We start from the raw sequence: 27755 nt of genomic DNA, 5'->3' as shown, positions 1-27755 counted from the left end.
AAAAATACTATTTAAAGGCCATTAAGATTTTTGGTACTAGGACATTATTTTCTTGGAAATTAAGCAAAAATTAGTGGATGTTTTATTTTTATTTTTTGCAAAATTCACGTCACGAAATGCAAAAAAAATAAAAATAATTATTGAATATATATTAAATAACATGTACTACATAAATTAAAAGCAGTATAACATATACTATTAAGATATACAGTATATATCTATATATATATATATATATATATACACACACACACATATATATATATATATAATTGTTTGCATTATGTAAAGAGAGTGATATTTTTTACATTAAGGTAATGAGAATTCAGTGTTGTTATTGCTAACTAAAACTAACTATTTAAAATCATTTTCGTAAAAATCATAAAATCTTAAATAATAATAAAATATTAATATTTGATGAAAAACTTTTTAGAAAAACTAAAAAACTTAAGTCAAAGTGCAAAAATTCTTAAAATTTAAATAAATTAAAGCTAAATAGAATTATTCAAATTGACAAAAGCACATAACAAATTTACTAAAACAAAAACTGAAAATGTAAAAATAACAGCTAATTCAAAATATTAATAAATACAGAACTATAAAAATAATAAAACTGCTCATAATTTAAAAAATCATCATAATTCCAAAATATCTTAATGGTCTTTAATGTATTTAAGCAAAATATAATGACTTATTTTAGCATGTTTTTGGCATGAAATATGACCCCGGACATGTTCTAGACAGGTTTTGTGTGAGATTTTCCCTGGGAATTCTTTGTTTCTCGGACAATTTCTCTCTACGCTGATCCCATTATGATAAGAGACTCCCCGCTAATTGAGTCATTAGTGAAAACCGACCGGTATTATCACACGCACGTGCTATTTATTCCAACATACGACCTCAGAAATTAATTCATTTTGTACAGAAGGGTAAAGACGATTTCAAGCAATCTCTCAGATAATTACACACCCTCACATCAGCAAATAGCAAGACCCAAACATACACATTTCAAGCTCCCAAAAGTTGAATGTTCATGCATCGCAAAATTAGCATGACCTTTACCACACACACGTTTGTCTTGTTTATCACGTATAGCTTCTGGTTCCCAGAACAGACATCCTAACATTCTCTGTTGATTATCCAGAAATGTTTTCTTTACATAAATAGAACATTTAGAGAATGTTGCTAACACTCCCATTACGCTGCCAGAACGCTCTGAGAATGTTCCCCTAACCTCTTTACTCCGATATCATCCACAGTACCCTGCTGTTCATCAGTAACCATCTAGCACCTGTATAGTTCTGGGAAGCTTAGTTTTTTATTTAAAAAAAAAAGACAAAAAGAACCTAAACATGTCCATTAAAGAATGTCCTGTTACTATACAGTAGCTACGTAAAACACAGAAACTCTAAATTAATCAAAAAAGTGAATTTGTTTGGTAAAATATTGAACATGTAATGCAAACGCCTCAGATAATCATACACGGTCAAGAACACGTTTCACACACACACTTTGCCAAATTAGCATGACCTTTAAGGTGAGGACCACACACGTCAAGTGTCACACATACAAATACACAAAAGTAAATTGTCCTTTCCAAATGCACATTCAAAGGATGATTAATAGACTCCTTATTAAAATGACAAAATGATCAAACGGAAATGAAATGATGCGTGAAAGAGTATTAGTTCGAGAGTCACAACTCATGCTCACACTGGTGGCCAGGGCCAGGTGTGTATCAACCGAACACAGTCTTTCTCTCACACACACACACACACACACAGAGGCCAAAGAGCATAGCAGATGGCAGAGATAAATAGTGTGTGTGTGTGTGTGTGTGTGTGTGTGTGTGTGTGTGTGTGTGTGTGTGTGTGTGTGTGTGTGGCCAGAGCAAAAGGCACTTTAGCATATGTTCAACTGGCTGCCCACTGTGAGAGAATTTACGATTGTGTGTGAGCTAATGATGCAGCTATTGTACTGGTGTCCTTTATCCTCTGTGATCTACAGAGTAGTGTTTGTTTTTAGTCAGGGTTCATAAACACAACCATGACTCACGGGAGGCATCATTTAGTCAACCGGCTATTAGTCATTCTTGCAAAATAAATCCCAATGTGAGGTGGAGAGGCATTGTAAGACTGAAGTAGAAGCTGAGAACGAGAACCGGTTCTTCTTCAGAATCTCACTCCTCTGGCCTCAAGAGGCGCACTAGCGACTGACGCTACAGGCTGCAGTCTTTATCATCCTTGTCAGCATGCCCACCTCTCATGCCTGAAACAACAGTTTGAATCCCACTCAGACCGGTGGGGTTACATTGGTGCCGTGACCCGGGTGGGAGTGAGGATTCGGAGGGTGAGTGTAACAGAGGCCAGTTAGTAAACTTCACTCCCCTGATCTCAAGAGGCGAACTAGCGACTGATGCTAGTGGCTGCAGTCTATAACGTTCTTGTTAGCGCACCCGCCTCCCATGCTGGAAACGCTAGTTCGAATCCTGCTCAGGGGTGCGTTTCCCATACAACGTCGTAACTCGCTGCATCACTACCATAGTACGATGCATCGTTGGTGAAATCAACTTGCTAGTCACGACTGTTTCCCGAAACCATATTGTCGCAAAGTGGTCATTTAACCACCTTGGTTTATGACGTCTCGCACGTGGTGGAGTACTAACCTATTTTAATTAAACTGTCTGAGATCGAATTAACGCTAGATGTTTTGATATAAATTACAGACATGGCATCTGAGGATTATTTTCTCCTATTTTCTAAACTCAATCATACGTCTCTTTGGTCGTGTGTCAGCCAATTCAAAATTCAAGAGAATATAATTCTAACGTTAGTCGTTGTCGTTGTCTAGGACATCTCTCCTCTAGCTAATTTCCCTCTTCATGCTTCTCTCTCCTCCACTCCCCACACCCCCCTTCATGTGCACGCGCACTAACCCTCCAACCCCCACCCCCAAATCATTCTTGTCGGTTATTGGCTGGAACACTGTTTGTTATGTTTCGTGGTCCAGGCTGGCCCAATTTGTTTTTGTTGCCATTTCGGAGCCTGGGCTGTCTACAGAGACCGCGTTTTTTTACAGTGTGTTCATGGGACAGATTGCTAGCGGATAGTGAGGAGATGTTTGCTGTATGTGACAAAAAATGTTTCAGCCTAAAAAGCGTGTGAGAGCGCCTTTAATTTTTATTTTGGAGTGAACGGTCCCTTTAAAATGGTGCCGCCGCCCCAGCATTCAACATGCCGTGACGTAGCTTCACATTCTCTATAATCTATAATCACTACTTACTAAATTTACAGCAAAATAAGAAACATGAAACTTAGAACTTTATTTGCTTATGTCAACAGTGAAATAGTTTAGTGTCAATCTATGCAAATATCTGAGCGCAGAATGTTGCACTTGACCAATCAGAATCAAGTATTTCAGAAAGCCACGTTATACGTTTTATTATAAAGAAAACTCATTTCAATTTAACCTAAGATCAAAAAAATTAATTTGAATGATTGAACAAAAAATCCTTTTTGTTCAATCATTCAAATAATTCAACTAATTTAATGTTGCTTTTGAAAGTCTTGTGAGCGTTTAATTGTACAGGTAGCTGTTCTATAGCGGTTTGCTTTGTGTTCAGATGTTTTGATCACACAAATCTACACACACACACATACTGTGGCCATTGTCTGATTTCTCTCTGTCTGTATACTGCAGCTGTGCATGACTGATTCTCTCATGCAGCCCCAGGATTTACAGAACAAAGCTTTGCAGACAGCACCTATTGAGCTTGCATCGTGTGTGTGTGTGTGTGTGTGTGTGTTACAGGGACACGGAATGGCAAGTGACATGTCTAACATTTGAGAAACACCTCCTTGGGAAGAATCACTGTTTCAAAGCCCAGTGAGCTGCCTTGCTGTCTTTTCCTTATACATAAGCAGACTAAAACATAACTTTGTAATATTGTTTTGTTAGTCTACATATAACGTTAGGTGTCATAAATAACGCGTGAATCACACGGGACTCTAACCTGGTTTCAATCAAATTTGAACGAGATACTGTCATAGAATCTGATAAAAATCCATTTGGCTCTCTGTTCGGAAAAGCATTTATGATGTCTTAATTAGTGGTGCTTCATTTTTGCGAGAATCTGTTGAGTGAAAGAATCATAAATGTGGTCGTATTTTGATTGAGTATGGAGTGTTTGTTTGACTTACACGACCAAAAGCATTCGAGCGCGGGCTGTGAAGGAACATTTCCATTGGTTGGAACTACAGAACGGCCACGCCCCTTCACAGGAATCGGCGAAATAACTTGTTTTGGTTTCACTGAGGCTGCGTCAAAAATCGCATAATGTCTGTGGTACTTCTTTTGAATTATTTGGGTCGTTACAAAAGTGAGGTAGCCTATATTTTTTACAGTCTATGGGTAATGCAATCCAGACCTACTATATTCATCATGTTGTCGTCTTGTGACCTACTGTCACTTCAATGCCATTCATAATTCCTCAGAAGCAAGTCATCCAGGTACAATTTGAATACTATTTTATGAAAACTATGAATTTGGATGTACTACTCTTTTCACATCCCAGACAGCAACATAGTGTCGGCCCAGATCCGGCCTACATCTGGTATGCCTGGAAACCACCAGATGTATCAGATGTGGCCCGGATCTGGGCCGACACAATATTTATTTAGCTATTATTTCTAAGGGAAGTATGCATATTTGGATGCAGCCTATGACTTTTTGAACAAATGGATTCATTGACTCATAACACACAAAATCACAATAATTGAATTTCAAATAGCATACTAACATACTACTCAGTGTTTTTAAATAGTAGTACAAAAACACAGTATTATAGAAAGCGGAACTGCATACTAGTATACTCTTGGTCCTTTTACAATACATTTCTATGACAGGAGTAGTATGCTAGTAGTATGTAGTATGCTCTAAACAAAACGTCTTGCGTCAAAATTGGCCACAGCAGCTTCTTCAAGCTTCTTTCCCCAAAGGCATCATGGTTAGGCGGGTCAAGACAGACACCAAAAGCACAATAAAAGTCAATCACCCGTGCGGCCCATTGCTGATCTGCTCTTAGGGGCCATTAAGAATGGAATTTCAATTAGTGCCTGTCTTATCAGCGCTGTATGTGCGTTTGGGTGTTTGTGTTTCCAGCGGTAGGACATGATTTAATTTCCTCCCTGTCTGACAGGTGTTAAAGCGATGCGTGTGAATGCACTCAGTCGTCTCTATATAAGTTACCACATATGTGCCATAAAATAGCTGTATATGAGTCCATTATGACACTGTATCCTGAGACACATGAACACATATGACCTTTAACCCCTGTTCATCTCACAAAAGCAATAAAACACGTACAAAGAGGTTCAGGTCTGAACGTATTGATTTTTTTTGCTGGAATCCCAAAGTGCTAAATGGTTTCCTGATTCACCCAAGAGAAAAACGCAGTTCTTCCGGAGATGTTTTGAGCGCTACATATTGCTTGACATTTCATCTGTCACGTACAGTAACCTTGGTCGATTAATGCAAAATGTGAGAACAACGACGGTGACATTTACGGGTATCTGAGCACACACGGCGTTAAAACCCGCCAGGCATTGGTTTCAATATATCGTCAAATATTCAGAGGTGTTAGAAAACAAAAGGCCAGACCAGACACAACACATCGACGGTTATTGTTATCAGATCTCTCCTGTTCTCCGGCTCTGACATTTGTCCTGACTGCAGCTGTTGCTCACATTCGAGCATCCGTTCAACCAGAAAACATCCAGCAGAGATACACAGACACACTTACTCTAAACATCTACATCAGATATGATTGTAGCTTGTCTAGCTTGTTTGGGAAGGTTGGCTGAAGCTACAACTCTCAAATTTGAGGAACAGATGCAGAACAACGACTTTTTGACGTTAAAAGGGTTCGAAATTACACTGTATCTCGAACTACATTGGATTTTCTGAAAAAATCTGATGCATGCAAAAGTCGCCGCCGGAGGTGTGGTTGCTTAAAATGTGGTAACGTTGTACCATGATAGTTTTACAGTTATTTGGGCATGGAAATACCATGTTTTTTGGACTTGTAGCTTGGTAATATTGTGGTATTCCTTCAAATACATTGGAATACTATATTAATACCACATAAATATGGTAATCATCCAATCACTTACAAAAAAGTACCATGGTATTACTACGGTAATTTGTACATGATGGTATTCTTGGAAGTACCATGGTACTTTGGTACCCTACCATGGTATACAAAAAATGTGGTATGTATAATTAATAAATATTACAAATAATAAATATATTTATACATATAAAAAAATGCATATTATTTATATAAAATGTATATTTTTTTATTATTTAATATTTTAAACTTATAATTTTATATATTATATATAATATTTTAATTCACAGTATATGAAACATTTTATTTACAATGTTATTACAAAATTATTTAAAAATATATATACAATTTTTTTTAAACATACCAAGATGTATTATGGTAATAACTAAAAATTAAAATACTGTATAACATTTTAAAAAATATACATATTTTTTCTATATAAACTTATTTAATATAACTTTATGCAAAATGCATATAGTTTATTTATAGTCATTTTATATATTCTATTTACATTTTATATATATATATATATATATATATATATATATATATATATATATATATATAAAACATGATATAATTTTTTTATTTAATAAAAAAAAAAAAAGTAAAATACCATGTGATGCTGTATATTTATGTACCAAAGTATTTCCACAACTTTTTTTTGGTTTTGTTTATATGCACAAAGGCACTTTAAATCTGACAGGCCTGTGTTATCATTCATCATGTTTTGTATGAATCTATTCCATGTTTCTGCTTGTGATATATGAGCTATCATGCATAAAGGAAACACTATTAATGCGTGTTCCAGTCAGACGCTGCTGTAATGAATCACTTTCACTCAGCCTTGTCTCCACGTAACAACAAAGCACTTTCACAACTCTCACACAATTAATCAAGGCCACAGTTCGGGTTTGTAATGGTCTGGATTTATCTCTGCAATAGCTGTCTGTCAGAAACGAAAATACCGCCTGATGCTCTTGACAGAATAAAAGTGTGTGTTTAGTCTGCATTCACACAAAGAGAAGACGGCGAGGATGAAAGAATGAATCCGGCCTTGACTGAAGCTCGTCGATGTGGCATTTCTATACCTGATCGACAGCTTTCACATTCAGAGTTAATGATGAATAGTGTTCATCTGAACCACATGGAGAATATTTGATGCCATATTTGTCTGAGGAAAGCCACATTTAATGTTTTGAATGGTATAGGTCAAAGAGCTTTGGCCATCTCAGTGTGACTTCATCTACACAATACACAACTGAAATGAAGGAAAATATGCCTATATTTTCAGCTCTAACTGCATAAGATGAAGCTAGAACGCTCTGAACTAGACCCCTGGGGTTTGTGAATGAAGACTCCGGAAAGGGCTGGGTGAAGGTCATCTGAAGGTCATTTCCTTCCGCAGGGGGAAGTGACCCGAAACCGCATGAATGAATTTCAGGAACACACAGGAAGCGATCCGATGCCCAGGGCAAAGTCACACTTGGAATGTAATAAGGAATGAGTCATTAGGAATGAGACGATGAATCTCAAACACATGCCAGCTTATATATATTATTATAATGTATAGTATCTATGTATATATATATATATATATATATATATATATATATATATACACACACATATACACTCTGACATCCCCTGTAGTTGATGACCCACAAGACAAGCAAAAGGAAAACATTTCATATCAAAAAGATCCTTTTCATTTTATTTTTGGATTTATTTTGAAGGGAAAAAAATATATAATTCAATAAATAATATGGCAACATCAACAAAACAGACATACATGGACCTCAACACACAGAAGGCATTAAAAAAATTACAGACATCCTACATTAGGAAACATTTTGTTTTTGTTTTTTTATAAGCACCTACACATTTCTCAACATTTACACACACCAAAATTTGTAATACTGTCTATGCGAAAACAAATTTGTGACACGGTCGAGAAATTTCTCTCTGACCAATTAAAAACAAAGACAAATGAAACAAAAAGGTTTGTTTTGCGCCAGTTTAAACAAAAAAAGTGCAACTACAAACATGCAGCAAATGAGATTTTGCAGCTAGCTTCAAACTTCGGAAGATTTTTGTTTTGAGAAACTTTAAGCACTACAACAGCGGAACGCATATTCTTCCACGGCTCTGCAAGGCAATATACCGAGTCACAAGAATTTTTTGTTTTGAAAGAAAGAATGTGCATTAATCGTTTTTTTCTCAATCCTCTCGCGTGTGTTCAGAAGCAGACTGCATAGTTTAGTAGAGAGAGGAGAGACATTTTTTTCTTAACATGCCCTTTAAAAAGCATTATTTTCTTTAGAAGCGCATGTTTAATATGACCTTGAATTTGATGTTTGATTGTTTATTTAACGTTTTAACAATTGTGCTTAAACAAAAGAATGTCACAAAAGGCACAATTGTTCATGTAACATTTTATAGATAACGACTTTAACAATGAAAAGCTAGTCATGTGCTTGTTCAACAATCATTTGTTACTGCAATAGTGTTGTTATTCTCATGAGGCGTTCACACTGACAGAGATTAAATCACTGGATATCGCCAACTTGCTATACAATTGGTTTCTAGTATGTGTTTCTACACAACGATCAATCAGTAGTACAAAAACTGACTTGTCGTTTAGCGAGGTTGTCTAGTTTAGGAGGATTTTGTCTGAAATATGTTTAATTTTCAGAGGAAATGCTTAAATAAATTAGCATGCTAACAGCCAGCATTATTTTTGTTTCAGATTTGCATGAAGTTGAACTGCATTGCAGTGTAAACGGTCTCTCTAGCTCATGAGACATCAAATCACCAACTCTCATTGCAAATTAAAGACTTCCAGATGTTTTGTCCCTGCAAATCTCTGTCAATGTGAATGCCCCTTCAGGGATAAACCGAATGCAAATGAATACTAAATGATCGGGTCAATTCTCAAATGTCATATTTGCGCTTCCATATAAAGCGGAACCATGTTCTTACGGAACCGTGAAAGAAATTCTCATTGATCCACCAAAAGCCCTCAAACACACATCCATCATGCACTCCAGAACGTCAAACATTGATTCATCCGACTTGAAAACCTTCCAGTTCTTTGGTTTTTCTTTTTCTGAATCCTAATGAACCGTAATGTGATTATGAGGAGTTATACAGAAAACAGTGCGAGTTCAAATATACCAGCGGCGTATCCATGGTGACGGTTTTAGCTGAGCTTAGCATTAGAAAACGAAAACCACGCACACACACAAACTCGTGCTCTTGGTCTACAGAAGAAACAAAAACAGGCCGAGAAGGATCGGAGGAGGAAGTGATCCGTAACCACAGTGATACGCTCTCGTTTCATATCCTCGTTAAGCTGTACAGACTCGAAAAGAAAGAAGCGAGAGTTCAGAATTTCGCCATTATGAAAGTCATCTTCCCCTTCGCTGTTTCGTTGCACGGCCATTAACGCCAACTGAAATGTGCATCTTTTAAAAATAGCTGTGAACCAAAGCTCAGCGGAAACACTGGACTCAATGGTTATGTGATTCTACTTCCTCCTTCCTTTCCTGCAGCAGAAGCTTCCAGAAGGAACCCTCCAGAGAGGAAGCAGTTTCACATCCAGGAGCAGGAAGGAAGGCCTCTGATCGGCCGAGAGGGTGGTGACATCCTCCTGCTGAGTGGATAAGTTTAGGAGAGGTGGTTGGGGCCGTACTATGGGTTTACGTCCACAAGCTGGAACCCTCAAACCGGAGAGACCGGAGAGATTCAAGGACATCAAGTAAACACTCCCGCTCTCCACTTTTGCTTTGTCAATGGAAGGAATTCCAGACCTTTCTTGCTTCCACAGTTCACCCTCACCGTTTCCCAGAATAAATCTTTCCCCCCGGACACCTTGCACTACATGACCGTGCAACTCTTTGCTTTGTCTTTGCGTAGGTCTGTTGCAACGGCAGTAAGATCTGGTCGACTAGGCATGTGTGAGATGCGTTTGGTGGCACGTGCCGATTTGTTGCGCTTGATGTTTTTGTTGTTCTTATTTACGCAAGCCAACGTTGCAACGTGGAAAATGTCCCGCACGCTGTTCTCCGACTGCACTGCGGAGCATTCGATATAAGGTGCGGAGATCTGCTTAGCCATAGCTGAACCCTAAAAGAGAAAGAGGACATAATGAGCTTTGATCAGCAATTAACAGTTCAGTCGCGATTAGTTCGTGAAGTTCTACGATTACTGCTTGCAATTTCATCAAAATTAAGTTCAGCTTTGAGCACTGGAAGATTTAGCTCTTTATCACCCAGACATTTAATGCACAGATAAGATTAGTAACCCAAACCATTGCAATGTTGCTGAACTGCCTTTGCTGCTAAACGTAATTACTGGTAAAGTAATAAGATAGGCGTTAGATAACTTGGCAAATTAAAGATCTAAAGTTGAGCGTCTCAATGCCGTCCATCCAAATTTCAAATGCAGTTTAAAAGAAAACCACCCACCTGATCATAGGACACCGGCATCTGTCTGTGATTGGACAGCTCCACTAAAGTCGTGAGGTCCGTTCTAAGGTCTGACTTGCATCCGACGAGGAGCATCTTTGTGTTGGGACAGAATTCCTGGATCTCTCCTTTCCACTGTGAGAGAAAGACACAAAACCAACATGGAAAGATGAAACCGACTGGCCTTGATCCAGAGGACAAAAGACAAGAACAAGTGTTTCCTGTTTCCATTCTCTTAGCGGATCACGTTCCATCCCATCCCTTTTTTCATGAGCACAAGAGTATTAATCTTCCTTGCCTCACACATGCTTCCTGTGGGGATAAAGCTTGCACTGTAATGACTGCTTTTCAGGGTGTGTATCTGTGTGTGCTTCTTCCCAACAATGCTACAGGTGATCTGCATTCCTGTCCTTCCCAAACAAAGCATTTTTTGTGTCGGTGTGGCATTAAATCACCGGATTTAATCTGGCGGGAGACAGGCGGGTACAACACAGCCATACGATTGTTCACACAGGAACACGGACACCCTACATTCCCTCATTCCCATGATCCTTTTGTGCTCACCTCTGGCTCCCAGAGGCCTCAAAGTACTAGCTTATTCCAAGCAAGGACTCACGTGTAGCCTGATCGTATTTCCGATTCTGCGACCCAGTTTTCAACCGTTTTAAGACAATTGGGCTGAACTTCCACTCACATGGTCTGGTTAATGCCAGCATAATACTATCAACGGGGGCCTAACCGAGTGAAACAGAGCCATAGGCCATTTCAGACACCTGACCCCAGACTGAAAGTCTACGAGAAGACATCCAACCCTACCAAACAAAGGACGACTTTATTGGGATGCAACAAAGAGTGAGAAGAACACAAAGGACTTGTAGAAGAATTTCTCTGAATCACAGTCAAGGCATTTAAAAGCCAATTAGACTGTTTGGAACCAGTAAGGTTAAGCCTACGGTTCGATATCCAAGAAACTCTCCAAATTCAGTGCACCACACCCGTATTTTGCACCAAGACGTCAACTACTTAGACAATAAATCATTTTTCTTTGTCATCAATATGAAAGGAAGGTTGCATGTCTTTAATCAAGACCCTCAGGTGGAGCCCTAAAATCTGATTGGTTGATAGCAATGTCATTCAATCCCTAAAACCCATCTCCAATCCTAAATTCTGACAGGTTGATGGGAACCCCAACCCCAGTCCTAAAATCTGATTGGTTGATAGTAATGTCATTCAATCCCTGAAACCCATCTCCAATCCTAAATTCTGACAGGTTGATGGGAACCCCAACCCCAGTCCTAAAATCTGATTGGTTGATAGCAATGCCATTCAATCCCTGAAACCCATCTCCAATCCTAAATTCTGACAGGTTGATGGGAACCCCAACCCCAGTCCTAAAATCTGATTGGTTGGTATCAATATCATTCCAGGAACAACAATGGATGTTAATAAAGGAATATCCTAGTTGTTTAGCTCACATCAAGTGTGTCAGCTCAGTACTACTGGTTTAAAAATGTTCACCTTCTTTAGGACACTGTCCAGGGTCTCCGGCCGGCTGATGTCAAAACATATGATGACGGCGTCCGAATCTGGATATGAGAGTGGTCTGACGTTGTCATAGTATGGGGAGCCTGTAACACAAAAAGGTGCATTGGTCAGGAGGAACAAGTTTGCTTGAACATTTGCACGCTCAGAGAACTGAAGGAGGATAGTGGTTCTGTCTGCAGGGCAGTCAAAATATTACTTAACCTCATTTAACTTTCACTCAGCGACGCAGTACAGACAGTAATTTGAAAGCATTCATGAATTTTTAAACCATTGAAGCTCCTCTTCAGACACACTAAACATGAAACTTTTACAGATAATTGCACGCTTTTGCTTTCCAGAAGGAATGAAAAAGCCTTTAAATTGGTTTTTATTCATAAAACCAAAAAAAAAATATCTCAGTACACAGAACACTTCCAGTTGTTTGTCACTGGTGCAATGCGGATAGTTTATAGTGCAAAATTATGATTGATAACGATTTACACAAGCACAAGACACTTCTTCAAATCCCTAAATCAAAGTATGAGCAATAAAAATAGTGATGCTTGCCTTAGCAATGACAGTTAATAACTAGACCCTTGCCAGATGTAACATTTCCCTTCCTGGCTAAAACCGGAGATGTTTTTCTTTTCGAGGACAGTACAATCCAGGATTTACTCTGACAGAACGAAGCATTCCCACCCATCGCTACTCTGCCAGACACGGTATGTAAAATCCACACAGGACAAACACATTTATAACGTGCCAGATTCCAGGACAGAAGTGGTGTTTACGAGAGAGAGAGAGAGAGACAGAGGGAAGGGAGGGCTGTTTAGTTTGACAGAATGATAATTCACAGTGCCAGAAGTTAAGTAGAAAAATGTGAAGTTAAAAACACATGCAGCCGCAGGACTTTACAGCTCATATTCCAGCCACAGCCACAGGCCAAAAAACATGAAAACAACGAGGACAACGTTTTACGGTTTCACGTGATATATTTGCCTTTTATTATGGTTAATTATTTAATCACTAATTTGTAATGTCAAGTAGTAACTACATCTGTATCTAGATCTAATGATCAGTTATTTTGAACAAAAAAAAAAAACAATACTTTTTTGTTAGAGTGGCCTTCTGCCTTTTCTGAGACACACAACAGATGCCCACACACACACACACACACACACACACACACACACACACACACACACACACACACACACACATGCATATACACACTCTCTACTACTACCCCCCACACAGTTTTCTCTCTAAACAGTAAACACATTATTTTATTTCTCTGTCCAGTGCACACATAACAAACCAAAACCCAGCTGAGCGTGTTTCTGTACAGTATTTATGTAAGTAATAGCTAACTGCAGTGACACACACACTTGTGGGACACCATAGCTATCACGACACAGACTGTGTGTGTGTGTGTGTGTGTGTGAGGGATACTGACAGCTGATGGATTCCCTCTCTAAACATGTGGTGACTACAACCACGTAAAAGCACACACACACACACACACACACACACACACACACACACACACACACACACACACACACACACACACACACACACACACACACACACACACACACACACACACACACACACACACACACACACAGTAAAGAATTCTTGGCCACTGGCATTTTTTGGCTTAGATCCCTCACTGTCTTCAAACAAACAAAGCAATAAACAGAAATAATTCTCCAATTCTGCAAAGTGAATATAAAGCGTAAACTAAGCTATACAAAATCCGCCTGAAAACCCCTTGATGAGTTGCTAAACCACTATTACAAACTTTTACAAAAAGGTCTTTTCGAACTCCACATCAGTACACAAGTTCCTCCTGAATGTAATTTCCTCCTTGACTAACAAGGTAAGAATAATTTCAGAGAACATAACGGTTCACATGGCAGTTTCTTTTCCCCTGACGGTCCACCACACAATAGCTGCTTTGTGGAGAACGAGAGCAAACCTTTCCTCACAGGAATGTTAGGCATGCGGGCCCAAATCGCCGAGGTTAGAAATATGATCCAACCGACAATAGCTGACCAGCCTTGAGGAGTAGGTCTGAGAGAGCCTGTCCCGGCAGGAGCCCATTCAAATGATCCCGGGAACGTTTTGTTTTCGGGGGTTAGTTGATAATGAGGTCTTCCCTTGCTGATAACAGTCAAGGGTTGGATTAAGAAGGTTAGATAACAATGTCTTAGGTCAAAACACTGAAAAAACGTGCAATAGCTGAATGATACTTATTTACAAAATAAAATGTAGGAAGTGTAAGACGTTTTTGAATGTATAAACAAGATTAAGCAAACACTTTTAACTTCTAAATCTACAAATTCCAAATGCAACCTCAAACGCTTAAGATTTCTCTTTATTTCAGCTCTAAATACAACAAAAATTGACTACTTAATTTACCTACTTAATTGTCCCTGGTGTAATTCTGCAGCTTTGTTTTCATTGTCTTTCATCAAAATGTAACTAGATTTGTACAATTTGCAAGAAAGAGTGGACAAGTGTGCTTGCACTGTAAAAAAAAGTTGCTGCCTTAAACATCCAAGTTGATTGTACTTAAAAATGTAAGTAATTTCAACTTAAATTACATTAAACTGACTTTTAAAAATGAGTTGAATCTTGTATAACTTCTAAAAAATGTGAAAATTGCTTAACTTATTTTGATGAGTTAAAGCAATATAAAAACATGTTGTAACTTATTGATCATATAATTTTTTACAGTGCATGCAAAAACAGTGCTAGGGTGTTCTGAATAGTTGCTAGATGGTATCTAACTGGCCAAAGTCAAAGAGCACCCAACACCCTAAGCCTCTAGGATATCCAACTAGTAGTGATTTTTGACCATAAAGAACCACTTTTCAAGATCCAATCAAATTTCAATGAATATCAAGCCACACCTTTCATTATTTCCCAATTAATAGCCTATTTCAGTGTAAAATACATCACATTGCAGAGTTTAAGTTTTTAGGCTCTGTGCTAGAGATTCACATTACATTTTTGTAAGGAAGTATCTATTACAGCCCACAACCTCAGCAATCAGATAAAGGAGTTTGATAAAACATTTCAGCTGCAAAAAAGTGACATCTCACAAGGTCACCCAATCAAAGTTGCCAATTCAAAGACTCCATCCAATCGAATTGTGTCATGACAGCGTATCTTTCACCGGCCCAAGGGCCAAAGAGATCGGACGCTTGAGGAACAATGGACTGAATGTGGCACTATAGTTTTCCGAAACAATATGCTTATTGTAAAAATGTACAACTCACAGAGGAACAAAACGATCCCAGAGCAGTGTGCATGTATTGATTGATCATGGTCTGACTGGTGGATAAGGATCCTTTCAGACAGGCATGTCAAGATCCTGGCTTCAAATCTACAGGGGGTTTCTGGTCAATAAGTGTCTGGAAGAGCAGAAATGGGGGAAGGGGTCTGATTCCGCAGAGAATCGGCTGTTAGGGGATATACACATGCATGCTCATGGCCATCGAGAAGATCAGAAAGCGCGCGGTCCCTCGTCACCGGTAGTGTAATCCTGACTTCTTGTGTTTCGTATAACACACAATACATGCACATACACAATTGGGTTTCAGATTTAGAAGGCCCTTACTAAACCCTAGAATCAATATACTCAAGAAACCCCTAATGAAACATTCATGCGGCGGACTGACGACGGCATTTTGACATTGAAATAATGAACAAAGATTGCTCGGTTTTGCATTGCCGTAAACAGAAATCATTTTAACAAACGCAACAATGGGCGACAGTCCTAAAAAAGATGTTACGCAAGAATTGAGCTCAATCAAAACTAAAACAAACAAAAAGAAACACATTTGTATTCACCTCTTTTGTACTCGACAAAAAACTCTAGGTTGTACTTTCTCAAAAGCGAACTGTTTGAATTCGGATTGGTACGCACGTATTCTACTGTATCAATGGGTTCCATGGCGGATCAGTGACGGATATCGCCAGCTGAATGGTGAATGGGGTCGTGACTCAACAGCTGATTGGTGGACAATGACAAGAGCAGTCAGCCTCTTGGTTGACGGGGGTGGCAGCTGTTGGAAACAAAGCAGCAAAAAGAAGAGATGCCAAGAAACGATCCATTCGGGCAATTCTAGGAGCAACCCCCGAATTCATCGACTGTTCCCAAGGAAATAAATGAACGATTATTTGAGGACAAATGCACAAGGTTGCCTAGTCCACATGGTCTCTTTCTTTCATTATCTGGAATGTGCTCAGGTGTGTTTGGAACTTGTTAAATCCCGGACTTAGGCATTTGAGAGGAAAGGCCGCACACACGCTGGGGAGACCTTGGAGCCTGTCTCTGACACAATAACTTACACAGTAATGAACAGCAGACTGGAAGCCCACAGCCTGAAACAAGCAACTAACTACATATCCAAACGTCAGTACCAGACGGGCGGCCCTGCCCGCAGACGCCTACCGCAGACATCTGTCAGCTGAACACTTTCCTGTACCTACCTACATCACAAACCAAACTGAACCACCATGCATTGAATTATCATCAGATATAGCTCTAATTTGAGCTTTAAAATGGCTCTTGATTGAGAAAATAATTCTGGATTTAAGCAATAACTCTAGATTAACACTTAGCTCAAGTAATTCTAATTCAGGACAGACTATTATTCAGGAAATTGATCCAGATGAATCCAAATGTTGGAATTTGCTCTCAAGATTGTAGCACATTCCTCTAATTTTAGGGAATAGCTCAAAATGTTATGTTTAGACTTATAATATAGATTCAAAAAATGGCAGCAGATTTAATTTTAGGTCAGTTCTCTAGATCTAGGACTGATTCTACCATGCGATTATAACAAACTAGGATGAATGCCATTTTTTACCACCAGCATTCAAAAAGCCTTTTTGCTCTGTGCTAGCCTTTCAGCAGGTCAAATTAGCACATGGTTCTTGATTTAGGAAATGACTCCAGACTGGTACTTGGTTTAGGATGCAAGAAATTGGTTCAGATTGAGAATACAACTTTAGGAACAGGAATTTACTATTTGCACATGGCTGAAAAGACCAGCTTAGCTGATTTGGTGTTGGTCTACCTGGCCAGGCTGCAAAACCTAGCTGGTAAAGTTGATCAAACAGCATTTCCTTCCTGGTTTACCTATTTAGGAAGCTTGGTGGCTTAACATACACATGGGGAAGGAAATATTTAGCACATAACTGTTCATTTTAGACCACACACAGCACCAAACAACTTAAAGCCCCAGATTCAGGTCTGAATGCATTTACCCCAGATCATAGCTAAGCTCCAAAGAGGCCACCGTCTGAAGCAGTCTGTCTGGCTGGATGCTTTACAGGGCCTGTGATTACCTCCAGACAGCAGGTCTGATCTCTCCTGGGTGATCCGGGCGCAAGCTCTGGAAACGTACCAATACCCTACATTCAGACGGAGCGAGTCAAGACCCTCCTCTAATATGCCTGTGTGGTAACGGCTGTTTGGTTTTGTTAAACGTGTGAATTGCAGCACGACCCCAGCTGTGGCAACAGTTTTGGTTTCATTTGTTTATCCAAAACATCACTTACAGCGACGTTCCCGGTGATACCATACTAACATTCCTTAAAAGTGAGGTTTCCGCGGATCATATTCCACAGATGGGTGGAGTGTGTGAGAGTGTATAAGCAGGGTGTGTGTGTGTGTGTGTTATTAAACGCTTGGCAGGCTGTCGTACTGACTCAACGACCAAGAATCGCTCATCCGTTCAGAATAAGAAAGAAAAGCTATTAAACAAATCCAGATTTTCCTCCAGGCATAAACGTAAGCGCTAACAATCACATCATTACCCTGCACAACACACTGATGCATCAAGATGATGAAATGTTCACTGGCTTTATGAATAAACACAACAAGTCTGGACATGTCTTGAAAAAACATCTTGTAAATAAAATACAACTTCTGAAGCTTCATAGGTAAAACACTGACTTTTTAAATTGTAACAAGGCCTGCATTTACTGAATTCATTGTATATTAACAGCCACAATGTTCACAACATTATGGCATTATATAGTGCATATATATATTTACGCTGCATATCAATATTACGGGTGTCTTCAAAGGGGGTCTGTGATGCCACTGAAGGTAATTCGCAAATTAATATTTGATATAAAACACATTTTTATTATTATATATGAACTTATTCAACTCCAAATAAAATTAAAGAAGCTTAAGTTCAGCATAATACGATAATATGGTGATATATGCATATTATTATAGACCACACTTAACCTCATTTTTATAAAATATGTAACAAGAGGTCCCGGCTCTGGTTCTCTATTCACCAAAGGGTCCTGAGAAGGGATGAAGACCCCTGTACTACAGTATATATTTAGTGTATATTCCACTTTATAATGCAACACATTTTAACTAAATCGTACATGACAAAAACATGATTTGAGACTCACCTGAGGTGTCCCACAGGCTGAGCTCTATTCTCTGCTTGTCAATCTCAAAACTTGCGGTGTAATTCTCAAACACAGTAGGCACGTAATTCTAGGATAAAGAAACATGAAAGAAAATTGCAAATATTATCAAACATGTCTATTTTAAGAGATTAAAATGTAGATAGATAGACTACAGAAATGAAAGAACATGCCCAAATCGTAAGGCTCAGTTGCGCACCCACTGGATTTTACGCATCTCACCTCTGGGAAGCAGTCCTTAGCAAAAACGTGGAGCAGAGCGGTTTTCCCACACTGACTGTCCCCCACGACCACGATCTTACATTTGAGGCTCTGACTCGGATCCATTCCGGGCTGAAGGGACAGTTTCTGGATAGATCTTCTCTCCTTCATTGATTGTTTTTACGCGCAAGTCCGCGGAGGAGCACACACGCACAGCTCTCTATAATCACTCTTGGAAAGGTGCGGATTCCCTCTGTCCGTGTTCTGATCTCTCTCTCTACACGCTACACACTCTCTCCCTCTCTTGCAGGGATATACATCAACTGCTTGAATTACAGCCCTCTCACTTTTTGGGTATGTGCTGTGTTTTATATGCGCCTGGTAAACCAATGGCTGTCCTTGAAGACATCCTGAGATCCTCCCCTTTCCTTCAGCAGGGAGAGGGAAAGAGCGCATCCTACAGGCCGTAATAAATATGAATTTGCTTTTAGCTCTATGAAGAGAAAATGTGATGCATCTCCAATGACAAAATGCTCGTTTTTTAGCAGTAGTTTAGTATGATTTCAAACATCTCGTTCAGACTGTCTTGAATATACATACATTTTTGCCCTTCAAACTACATAACAACAATTCCATCATCATCATCATCATCACCATCATACAGAGATGTGTTAATGATGTAATAAAAAAATGATAAAAATAACTAAAAATAACCATTTCTGCTGTTTAATGTGCTGACTCAACTTTTTTCTTGTTATTTAAAAAAATAAACCTACACTGAAATGTGTGACAAATTACCCCGGTTGACTCAATAATACACAATAGACACTATAATACCTTCTGGAAGACACGGACCCAGCGTATATTTATCTGCTATATACACATTCATTCCATCAGCAAGTCATTGGCTCTTACAGTAGATGCTGTAAACTTGACAACATATATTGTCCAGAGGTTCTGTGGTTTGACAATTTAATTTTTAAGAGTAATACTCCATGTACATTCTTCTCAATAAAATAATGACAAAAATTCTGTTATATTTTAGATGTAGTATTTCATGCTATCTTCCGAGTTGATTTGTTCAGATTTCATTTATCTTCCGAGTTGATTTGTTCAGATTTCATTTACACAGGAGAAATGTGAAGTAATAAAAAAAAACATGAATATAAATTTGACCACAGGAGCAGGTGTGTGTTTAAATGGGACACACACACACACACACACACACACACACACACACACACACACACACACTAAACTGATCTAATAATCATATCGGCTGTAGAGCAGTTGCCCAGGTGCGGAGGCACTGGAGCAGAAACAGCCCTTCTGGAAGACACGGAGCCAGTGTATATTTATCTGCTACACGTTACATCTGCAAGTCATCGGCTCTTAAAGTAGATGCTGTGAACATGTCTGTCTGGCTGAGAGAGAGAGAGAGAGAGAGAGAGAGAGAGAGAGAGAGAGAGAGAGAGAGAGAGAGAGAGAGAGAGAGAGAGAGAGAGAGAGAGAGAGAGAGAGAGAGAGAGAGAGAGAGAGAGAGAGAGAGAGAGAGAGAGAGAGAGAGAGAGAGAGAGAGAGAGAGAGAGAGAGAGAGAGAGAGAGAGAGAGAGAGAGAGAGAGAGAGAGAGAGAGAGAGAGAGAGAGAGAGAGAGAGAGAGAGAGAGAGAGAGAGAGAGAGAGAGAGAGAGAGAGAGAGAGAGAGAGGAGAGATTACTAACAGACAAAAGCACCAAAAAGTACTATGGCACTATCATGCCTGTTTGGACATGCGCCAAGGTGACAGAGATAGATAGATAGATAGATAGATAGATAGATAGATAGATAGATAGATAGATAGATAGATAGATAGATAGATAGATAGATAGATAGATAGATAGATAGATAGATAGATAGATAGATAGATAGATAGATAGATAGATAGATAGATAGATAGATAGATAGATAGATAGATAGATAGATAGATAGATAGATAGATAGATAGATAGATAGATAGATAGATAGATAGATAGATAGATAGACAGACAGACAGACAGACAGACAGACAGACAGACAGACAGACAGACAGACAGACAGACAGACAGACAGACAGACAGACAGACAGACAGACAGACAGACAGACAGACAGACAGACAGACAGACAGACAGACAGACAGACAGACAGACAGACAGACAGACAGACAGACAGACAGACAGACAGACAGACAGACAGACAGACAGACAGACAGACAGACAGACAGACAGACAGACAGACAGACAGACAGACAGACAGACAGACAGACAGAGATAGATAGATAGATAGATAGATAGATAGATAGATAGATAGATAGATAGATAGATAGATAGATAGATAGATAGATAGATAGATAGATAGATAGATAGATAGATAGATAGATAGATAGACAGACAGACAGACAGACAGACAGACAGACAGACAGACAGACAGACAGACAGACAGACAGACAGAGATAGATAGATAGATAGATAGATAGATAGATAGATAGATAGATAGACAGACAGACAGACAGACAGACAGACAGACAGACAGACAGACAGACAGACAGAGATAGATAGATAGATAGATAGATAGATAGATAGACAGACAGACAGACAGACAGACAGAGATAGATAGATAGATAGATAGATAGACAGACAGACAGACAGACAGACAGACAGAGATAGATAGATAGATAGACAGACAGACAGACAGACAGACAGACAGAGATAGATAGATAGATAGATAGATAGACAGACAGACAGACAGACAGACAGACAGACAGACAGACAGACAGACAGACAGACAGACAGACAGACAGACAGAGATAGATAGATAGATAGATAGATAGATAGATAGATAGATAGATAGATAGATAGATAGATAGATAGACAGACAGACAGACAGACAGACAGACAGACAGACAGACAGACAGACAGACAGACAGACAGACAGACAGACAGACAGACAGACAGACAGACAGACAGACAGACAGACAGACAGAGATAGATAGATAGATAGATAGATAGATAGATAGATAGATAGATAGATAGATAGACAGACAGACAGACAGACAGACAGACAGACAGACAGACAGAGATAGATAGATAGATAGATAGATAGATAGATAGATAGACAGACAGACAGACAGACAGACAGACAGAGATAGATAGATAGATAGATAGATAGACAGACAGACAGACAGACAGACAGACAGAGATAGATAGATAGATAGACAGACAGACAGACAGACAGACAGACAGAGATAGATAGATAGATAGATAGATAGACAGACAGACAGACAGATAGACAGACAGACAGACAGACAGACAGACAGACAGACAGATAGACAGACAGACAGACAGACAGACAGACAGATAGATAGATTTTATATTGTCTTCAGTTTATAGATCTCATTTATTCTCTGTGAAGATATACTGCCAATATAATACAATGAGCTGTGTGTGTGTGTTGAGGGAAGGTCATTGTATATTGACACACATTCCTTCAAGTTTGTTTCCGTGAAATGAGAGCAAATATTGACCCAATGTACAGCTAATAATTTGAAATCTACCTTGCTCCTGTATCCAATGGTAACTGCATGAAAACCCTGGCCTGTAGCATCCGTCACACAGCTGTAACATCTCACATCGCTCTGTGAGGTGAAGCGCCGCGGTCAGACCTGTCTGCGCACATCCCAGCTCAAAGATCATTAGATGCGTCAGCAATGATGCTAATTAAATCATGATTTTTGGGAGTCTAATGAAATCACCTACGCACTTGGTAATGCCATGTTCTTCCTGGTCAAAGGTCAAAGTCTGAGAGCACTGAAATAAACCCGCTTAGCCGTCCTAGCTGAAACACATAAACAATGTACATATTCACAATTCAAACTACACTATAAAACTGAACAATTAGCACAATTATCAGCAATGCTAAACAACTTCTGTGTGGTAGACATCTTTATCAAGCTTATCCATTTGCTATCAAATTAATGTATTAATATCAAAAAAGGTTGAGGTCAAGATATTTAGTGTATATAGTGTTTTTATTTTATTTTATTTTATTCAGTGTAATAAAGACCCTCATTTCCTGAAGAAAATGTTAGTGATGCTAAGTACTACTATGTTAACATTTAAGTACTTTCTAGGGTGTTTCTATGTGATTGCTAAGGTGTTTTATATGGGGTTGTTTACTAGACAAACTCAGAAGAGATTGCTAACGCTAACTATTAGCAATAGCAATAGTGAAGCTAGCCTTAACACACCAGAAGTGATTTGATTGAGTATCTGTCCAATTTAAACACCTTTCTGTTGGTTTTATCACAGTAAGCGACTTAACATACCTCATACTGTTATTTGTTTGTTTATCCGTCATGTCCATTGACTTGTGTTTAGTGATAATGGCAGATTGTCATGGTTATTCTGCGATGCACGGTGACAGTAAAATGGCCCTTTTCTTCTTAAATTGCTTTCTGCTTCACAGATCTTTCTGTCAATAGTCGTTCAGGCAGACACGCTGACATTTTCCTCAGACTAACACTGCTCAAATCCTGCTCGCTTTAAAGGGAAGATTCATTTTCCTCAAGTGGAGGTGACTGCGAGATGAGATCAGGACTGCGATGAGGCACATTGAAGGGAGAATTTCAAACGTACATCACTGGGCGACAAGTTGATACACATAATATAAGAGAGAACTGCGGGAAAGGTGTTGCAATTTGACAATTTCCCTGAGCAAGACCCTCTAACTCACACACACACACACACACACACACACACACACACACTTGTTGGGGCCGGTCAACTTTAAAAGGTGTCGGCTTGCACTGGGAATGGGAAACAGATCTATCACTTCAGAGCTTTGTCAGTGGGCCGTTCCAGTCTTAAACACACAGAATTAGTAGTAACTTGAGATCACAATTGACACCATTTACTTCCTACACAAGTATTACAGTAATACATTCTTAATTTCCACTCAACTTTACCTCAGAAATGTGTCACATTACGGAATGTATTGTTCCAAATGGGAGTTAATGCTGTTCCGCTTCACGTTGTCAAGACACAGAATATAATGAAGACAAATTTCAACTACCATACATTCTACTCACTTTAAATTAACATTTATGGGTATAACTTCTTATGCTTTTACATCTTATTGCTTTGTTTGTGCTTTTAGGGAGTGCGTAGTACAGAATTATCCTGCGACTGTGGAATGAACCAGAAGCATTTCACAATTATTCCACCTGTCAATCACAGGGTATGTACAAAAGACCAAAACATGTCCCTACGTTCAGTTTTAAGTCTGTCTTCAGAGGCTGAACTGTTCATTTAAAGGTCATTAACATGAAGCCAGGTTTTGTCAAGATATAAATAAGCGAACACTGCTGTAAAAACTTGTCTAATGAAATTAAATACAACGTGTCAGCTTGACATATACGTGTAACTCCAAAAATCCCCCAGGGTGAGTGAAGTAAATAGCTACCAATAACTACAGTTCCTGGAAAGACTATGTTTAGGTTCAGTTTATTAAAAAATGATTTGCGTTCACAAATTGTTCATTAACTGGACTGAAGAATTTGTTCACAAACTGGACAGAATGATTCGTTCACAAACTGGACTGAAGAATTTGTTCACAAACTGGACAGAACGATTCGTTCACAAACTGGACAGAGGAATTGGTTCACAAACTGGACAGAACGATTCGTTCACTAACTGGACTTAAGAATTTGTTCACAAACTGGACAGAACGATTCGTTCACAAACTGGACAGAACGATTCGTTCACAAACTGGATAGAACGATTCATTCACAAACTGAACTGAACGATTCGTTCACAAACCGGACAGAACAATTCATTCACAAATCAAACTAAAGCATTTGTTTACAAATCAGACACAACAAATCGTTCATAAATCAAACTGAATCATTCATAAGATGGACAGAATGACATGTTCACAAATCAGACTGATATGAACCTTTTGTTCACAAATTAGACTGAATGAATCATTTACAAATCAGACTGAACAATCCGATCATTTATCTGACTGAACCATTCATTCACAAATTAGACTGAACAAATCATTCACAAATCAGAATGAATGATCTGGTCACAAATCAGACTGAATGAATCCTTCACAAATCGGACTGAACCGTTAATTCACAAACCAGACTGAACAAATCATTGTCAAATTGCCAATCTGATCAACTCCCTGAAAAAAAGAAAGTATTTTAATTTCCTAAAAATGATACACTTCACTTCAAGTCTCATAAAAATGAAGACAAAGCTAAATAAAACCATCAGGATTTGTCAAAGAAGCACTTAATCTGGGACTCTGTTGGCGGCTGGTTTGTGCAAGTTCCCCTTGATTGTCTACATATGTGGTATTTTACGCTTTTGATCCACAGAACGTGACAAACTGATTGGAGACTTCATACAGTGCTTATGAGTTATGCTTGTGTGACAAGACTCCCATAATTCCCTGGGTGTGGACAGTAGTGACATAGGGGAAAGTCTTTTGTTGTAAATCTATCCCTGAGGTCTTTGATGTGGAGTCGAGGATGTGTCGTTTGTCAGTGTCACAACAATAAAAGCCAAATCTCATTACCGGCCCATTCAGATCTCACTGTAGAAAGGCGACTGCATCAAACTGCCGTTTGTTGGCCCAGCATTTCCTCCACAAATATGGGAGCCCAAGATTGAACCCTGAGGTACTCCAGAACGAAGAAGAAAACTATGTGGAGGGAAGCGTCTGTGGTAAATGCCATAAAAACTGCAGGTCGTGAGAGAGCGAGTTGACAGCTGCAATGCAGATTTGCGATACCACACACTCAGATAACAGAGACGGAAGGGAGCGCGGACCACTTCCACTCTGGCACACAGGATATGGGATTCAATAAATGCAGCAGGAAAAAATGTAGTGCTTTCAATGCTTAAATGAGTAGTTTTGAAATTTTAAATTGTGCTCATTTCTTAATCACCCTTATGTCATTCCAAACCTGCATGATTTGATCTCATCTGTTATACATAAAAGAAGGTGATTAGTAGAACTTATAGGTTGCTCTCTTTCATACAATGAATGTGGATGGAGAGTCTAAAACGAAAAAAAGTAACTATTTCTCCATCCATCCTTAAGCCATTCTAATAGTGGGTGTAACTATTCTTCTTAAAGCTCTATTCTTGTCCACTACTTTTCTCTCTATCCATCTGTCTTTGTTTGTATCAGGCTTTTGTTTCTCCCTCTTTCTGTGAGCTGCAGAGGGAGGCGTTCCCTCCGGAGCAACAGCGTGCCAGTCCCCGTTGACGACGGTGGCGGTCTGCGTGTGTTTAAAGGGCTCAGTTGCGGTTCACACGCCGGGAGATCGCATTGGCATGCAGCCTTTGATCCTTTGAGGGTTCTCAGAGCGTCCTCTGGTTTTAGGCAAGCATGTGTGTGCGTGTGTGTGTGCGCGTTAGTATAATTAAGTTATGGTTCACAATTGAAAAGGTCAACGGGGCACGGTTTTGGGTTCTTCTACGAGAACAGTTTCTCACACAGAATTCTGTCAGCATACAAACCTCAATGAGACAAGAAAGTCATAGAAACTACAAAGAGAGCGAACTACATAGGCAGCATTGAAGACAATTTGATAGTAATATAATTCATTCAAAGGCAAAACTAGTGATAAAACAATAGTTCAATCCAATTAAAATGCAAAAAATGCAACTATTTTACCCAATCTTTGTGTTTTTATTCTTATAAGAGTATTATAAAGTTAGCTTAGCAACATGCTAACACCATTTCAAAACTATTTAAATCAAGCCTCCTGTTATAAATGCTAATTGAGGACATAACTGTGTAAAGTTGCTGCCGATGAATGTTTCTACATTTCTAGTTAAGTTGTTGCTGTTTTAGAAGGCGGTGGAAAACAAGGCAACTCGCAAGGTTTTGGAATGGAGGCACACTCTCTGTAATTCTCTCCATAAATTCCACGCTGCGATACAGATGCTAACGCCGCATGCTGTCAGGGCCGTTTTAATAAAGGCACTAGAGCAGGAATCTCTTTGAACTCCTCTTTTATGATGGAAGTCCCTCTTTTAATGATTTCACTTACATTTCCTTGCCGCCTTCACAGGACAGACAGTTTACTCAAACAGCTTGTCTTTACACGCTGGCCCTGAGCCCTTTATGAAAGGTGTGGCAGCTTTTCTGTAAAAGAGAAATACAAAAATTTTACTAGTATGGTGTGATAAGTTATTTTGTAGTTTTTTTTATAGTTTAAAATAGTTTAATTATTTATTTTAATTATTTTAAAACTCACGGAGTTGCCATAAGCTGCTAAGAATTTCAGGGTTTATATTAAATTCATAAAAAAATCATATTTATATTAAAATAAAATTTACTTTTTGTAGCGATATATTAAGCATCGCCCACACATAAGCCAATGTATTTTGCTCAACAAGGTGATTCACATGACCAACTGAACCCATTGTGAAATCTGGTTTCGCTCTCACATGAAATTCCCATCTCGTGGATTCACTTGAAAACTTGCGAAACAATGGTAAACGTAATCAAACCTTCAAAAAATGTAAATAGCGCAGAGACAAATTGTGCGTTCAAAAAGATTGTATTTATGAGTTGAACGCACATGAATGGAACCACAAAGTCGGAATTACAAGTGGGAAACTGGGATTTTGTTGCCGAGAAAACAGTGGATGCAAGGGATGCAGTATCTGTAGTTGTCAGTAAATTTGTTAATTTACTATAAAACTAGCAAAGTTACATGTGCAAAATATGATATTGTTCAAGTATGATAGGATATATAACGATTCAGAGTACAGTACCTACTGTAGAATGACTAAAAACAGTGAAAAAATTGTCAATGTCAATAATAACTTCTCAGGAGGCATCTAGTTACTTAGTGGCCATCTTGTATCCAAGGCAGCTTACAAGTACAGCTTTCATCAACTTGAATGAGAAATCTTCAAAA

At 38.9% G+C, this 27755-nt stretch overlaps 1 protein-coding gene across 1 annotated transcript; it reads right to left on the bottom strand.

Annotated features, from left to right (window-relative positions):
- Positions 1–7816: 7816 nt before the first annotated feature.
- rnd3a (Rho family GTPase 3a) lies at positions 7817–19140 on the bottom strand. The gene is made up of 5 exons (XM_081385558.1): positions 18817–19140; positions 18577–18664; positions 12115–12224; positions 10597–10731; positions 7817–10255 (listed from the first exon to the last, which is right to left on the bottom strand). Exons 1-5 carry the CDS (start codon positions 18964–18966, stop codon positions 10007–10009), a joined length of 732 nt encoding a protein of 243 aa, XP_081241684.1. The 5' UTR covers positions 18967–19140; the 3' UTR covers positions 7817–10006.
- Positions 19141–27755: the final 8615 nt, after the last annotated feature.

Source organism: Scardinius erythrophthalmus, assembly GCF_964197995.2.
Source record: "Scardinius erythrophthalmus genome assembly, chromosome: 14".
Lineage (NCBI taxonomy): Eukaryota > Metazoa > Chordata > Actinopteri > Cypriniformes > Leuciscidae > Scardinius > Scardinius erythrophthalmus.
This window is presented reverse-complemented; position numbering and strand designations above follow the sequence as displayed.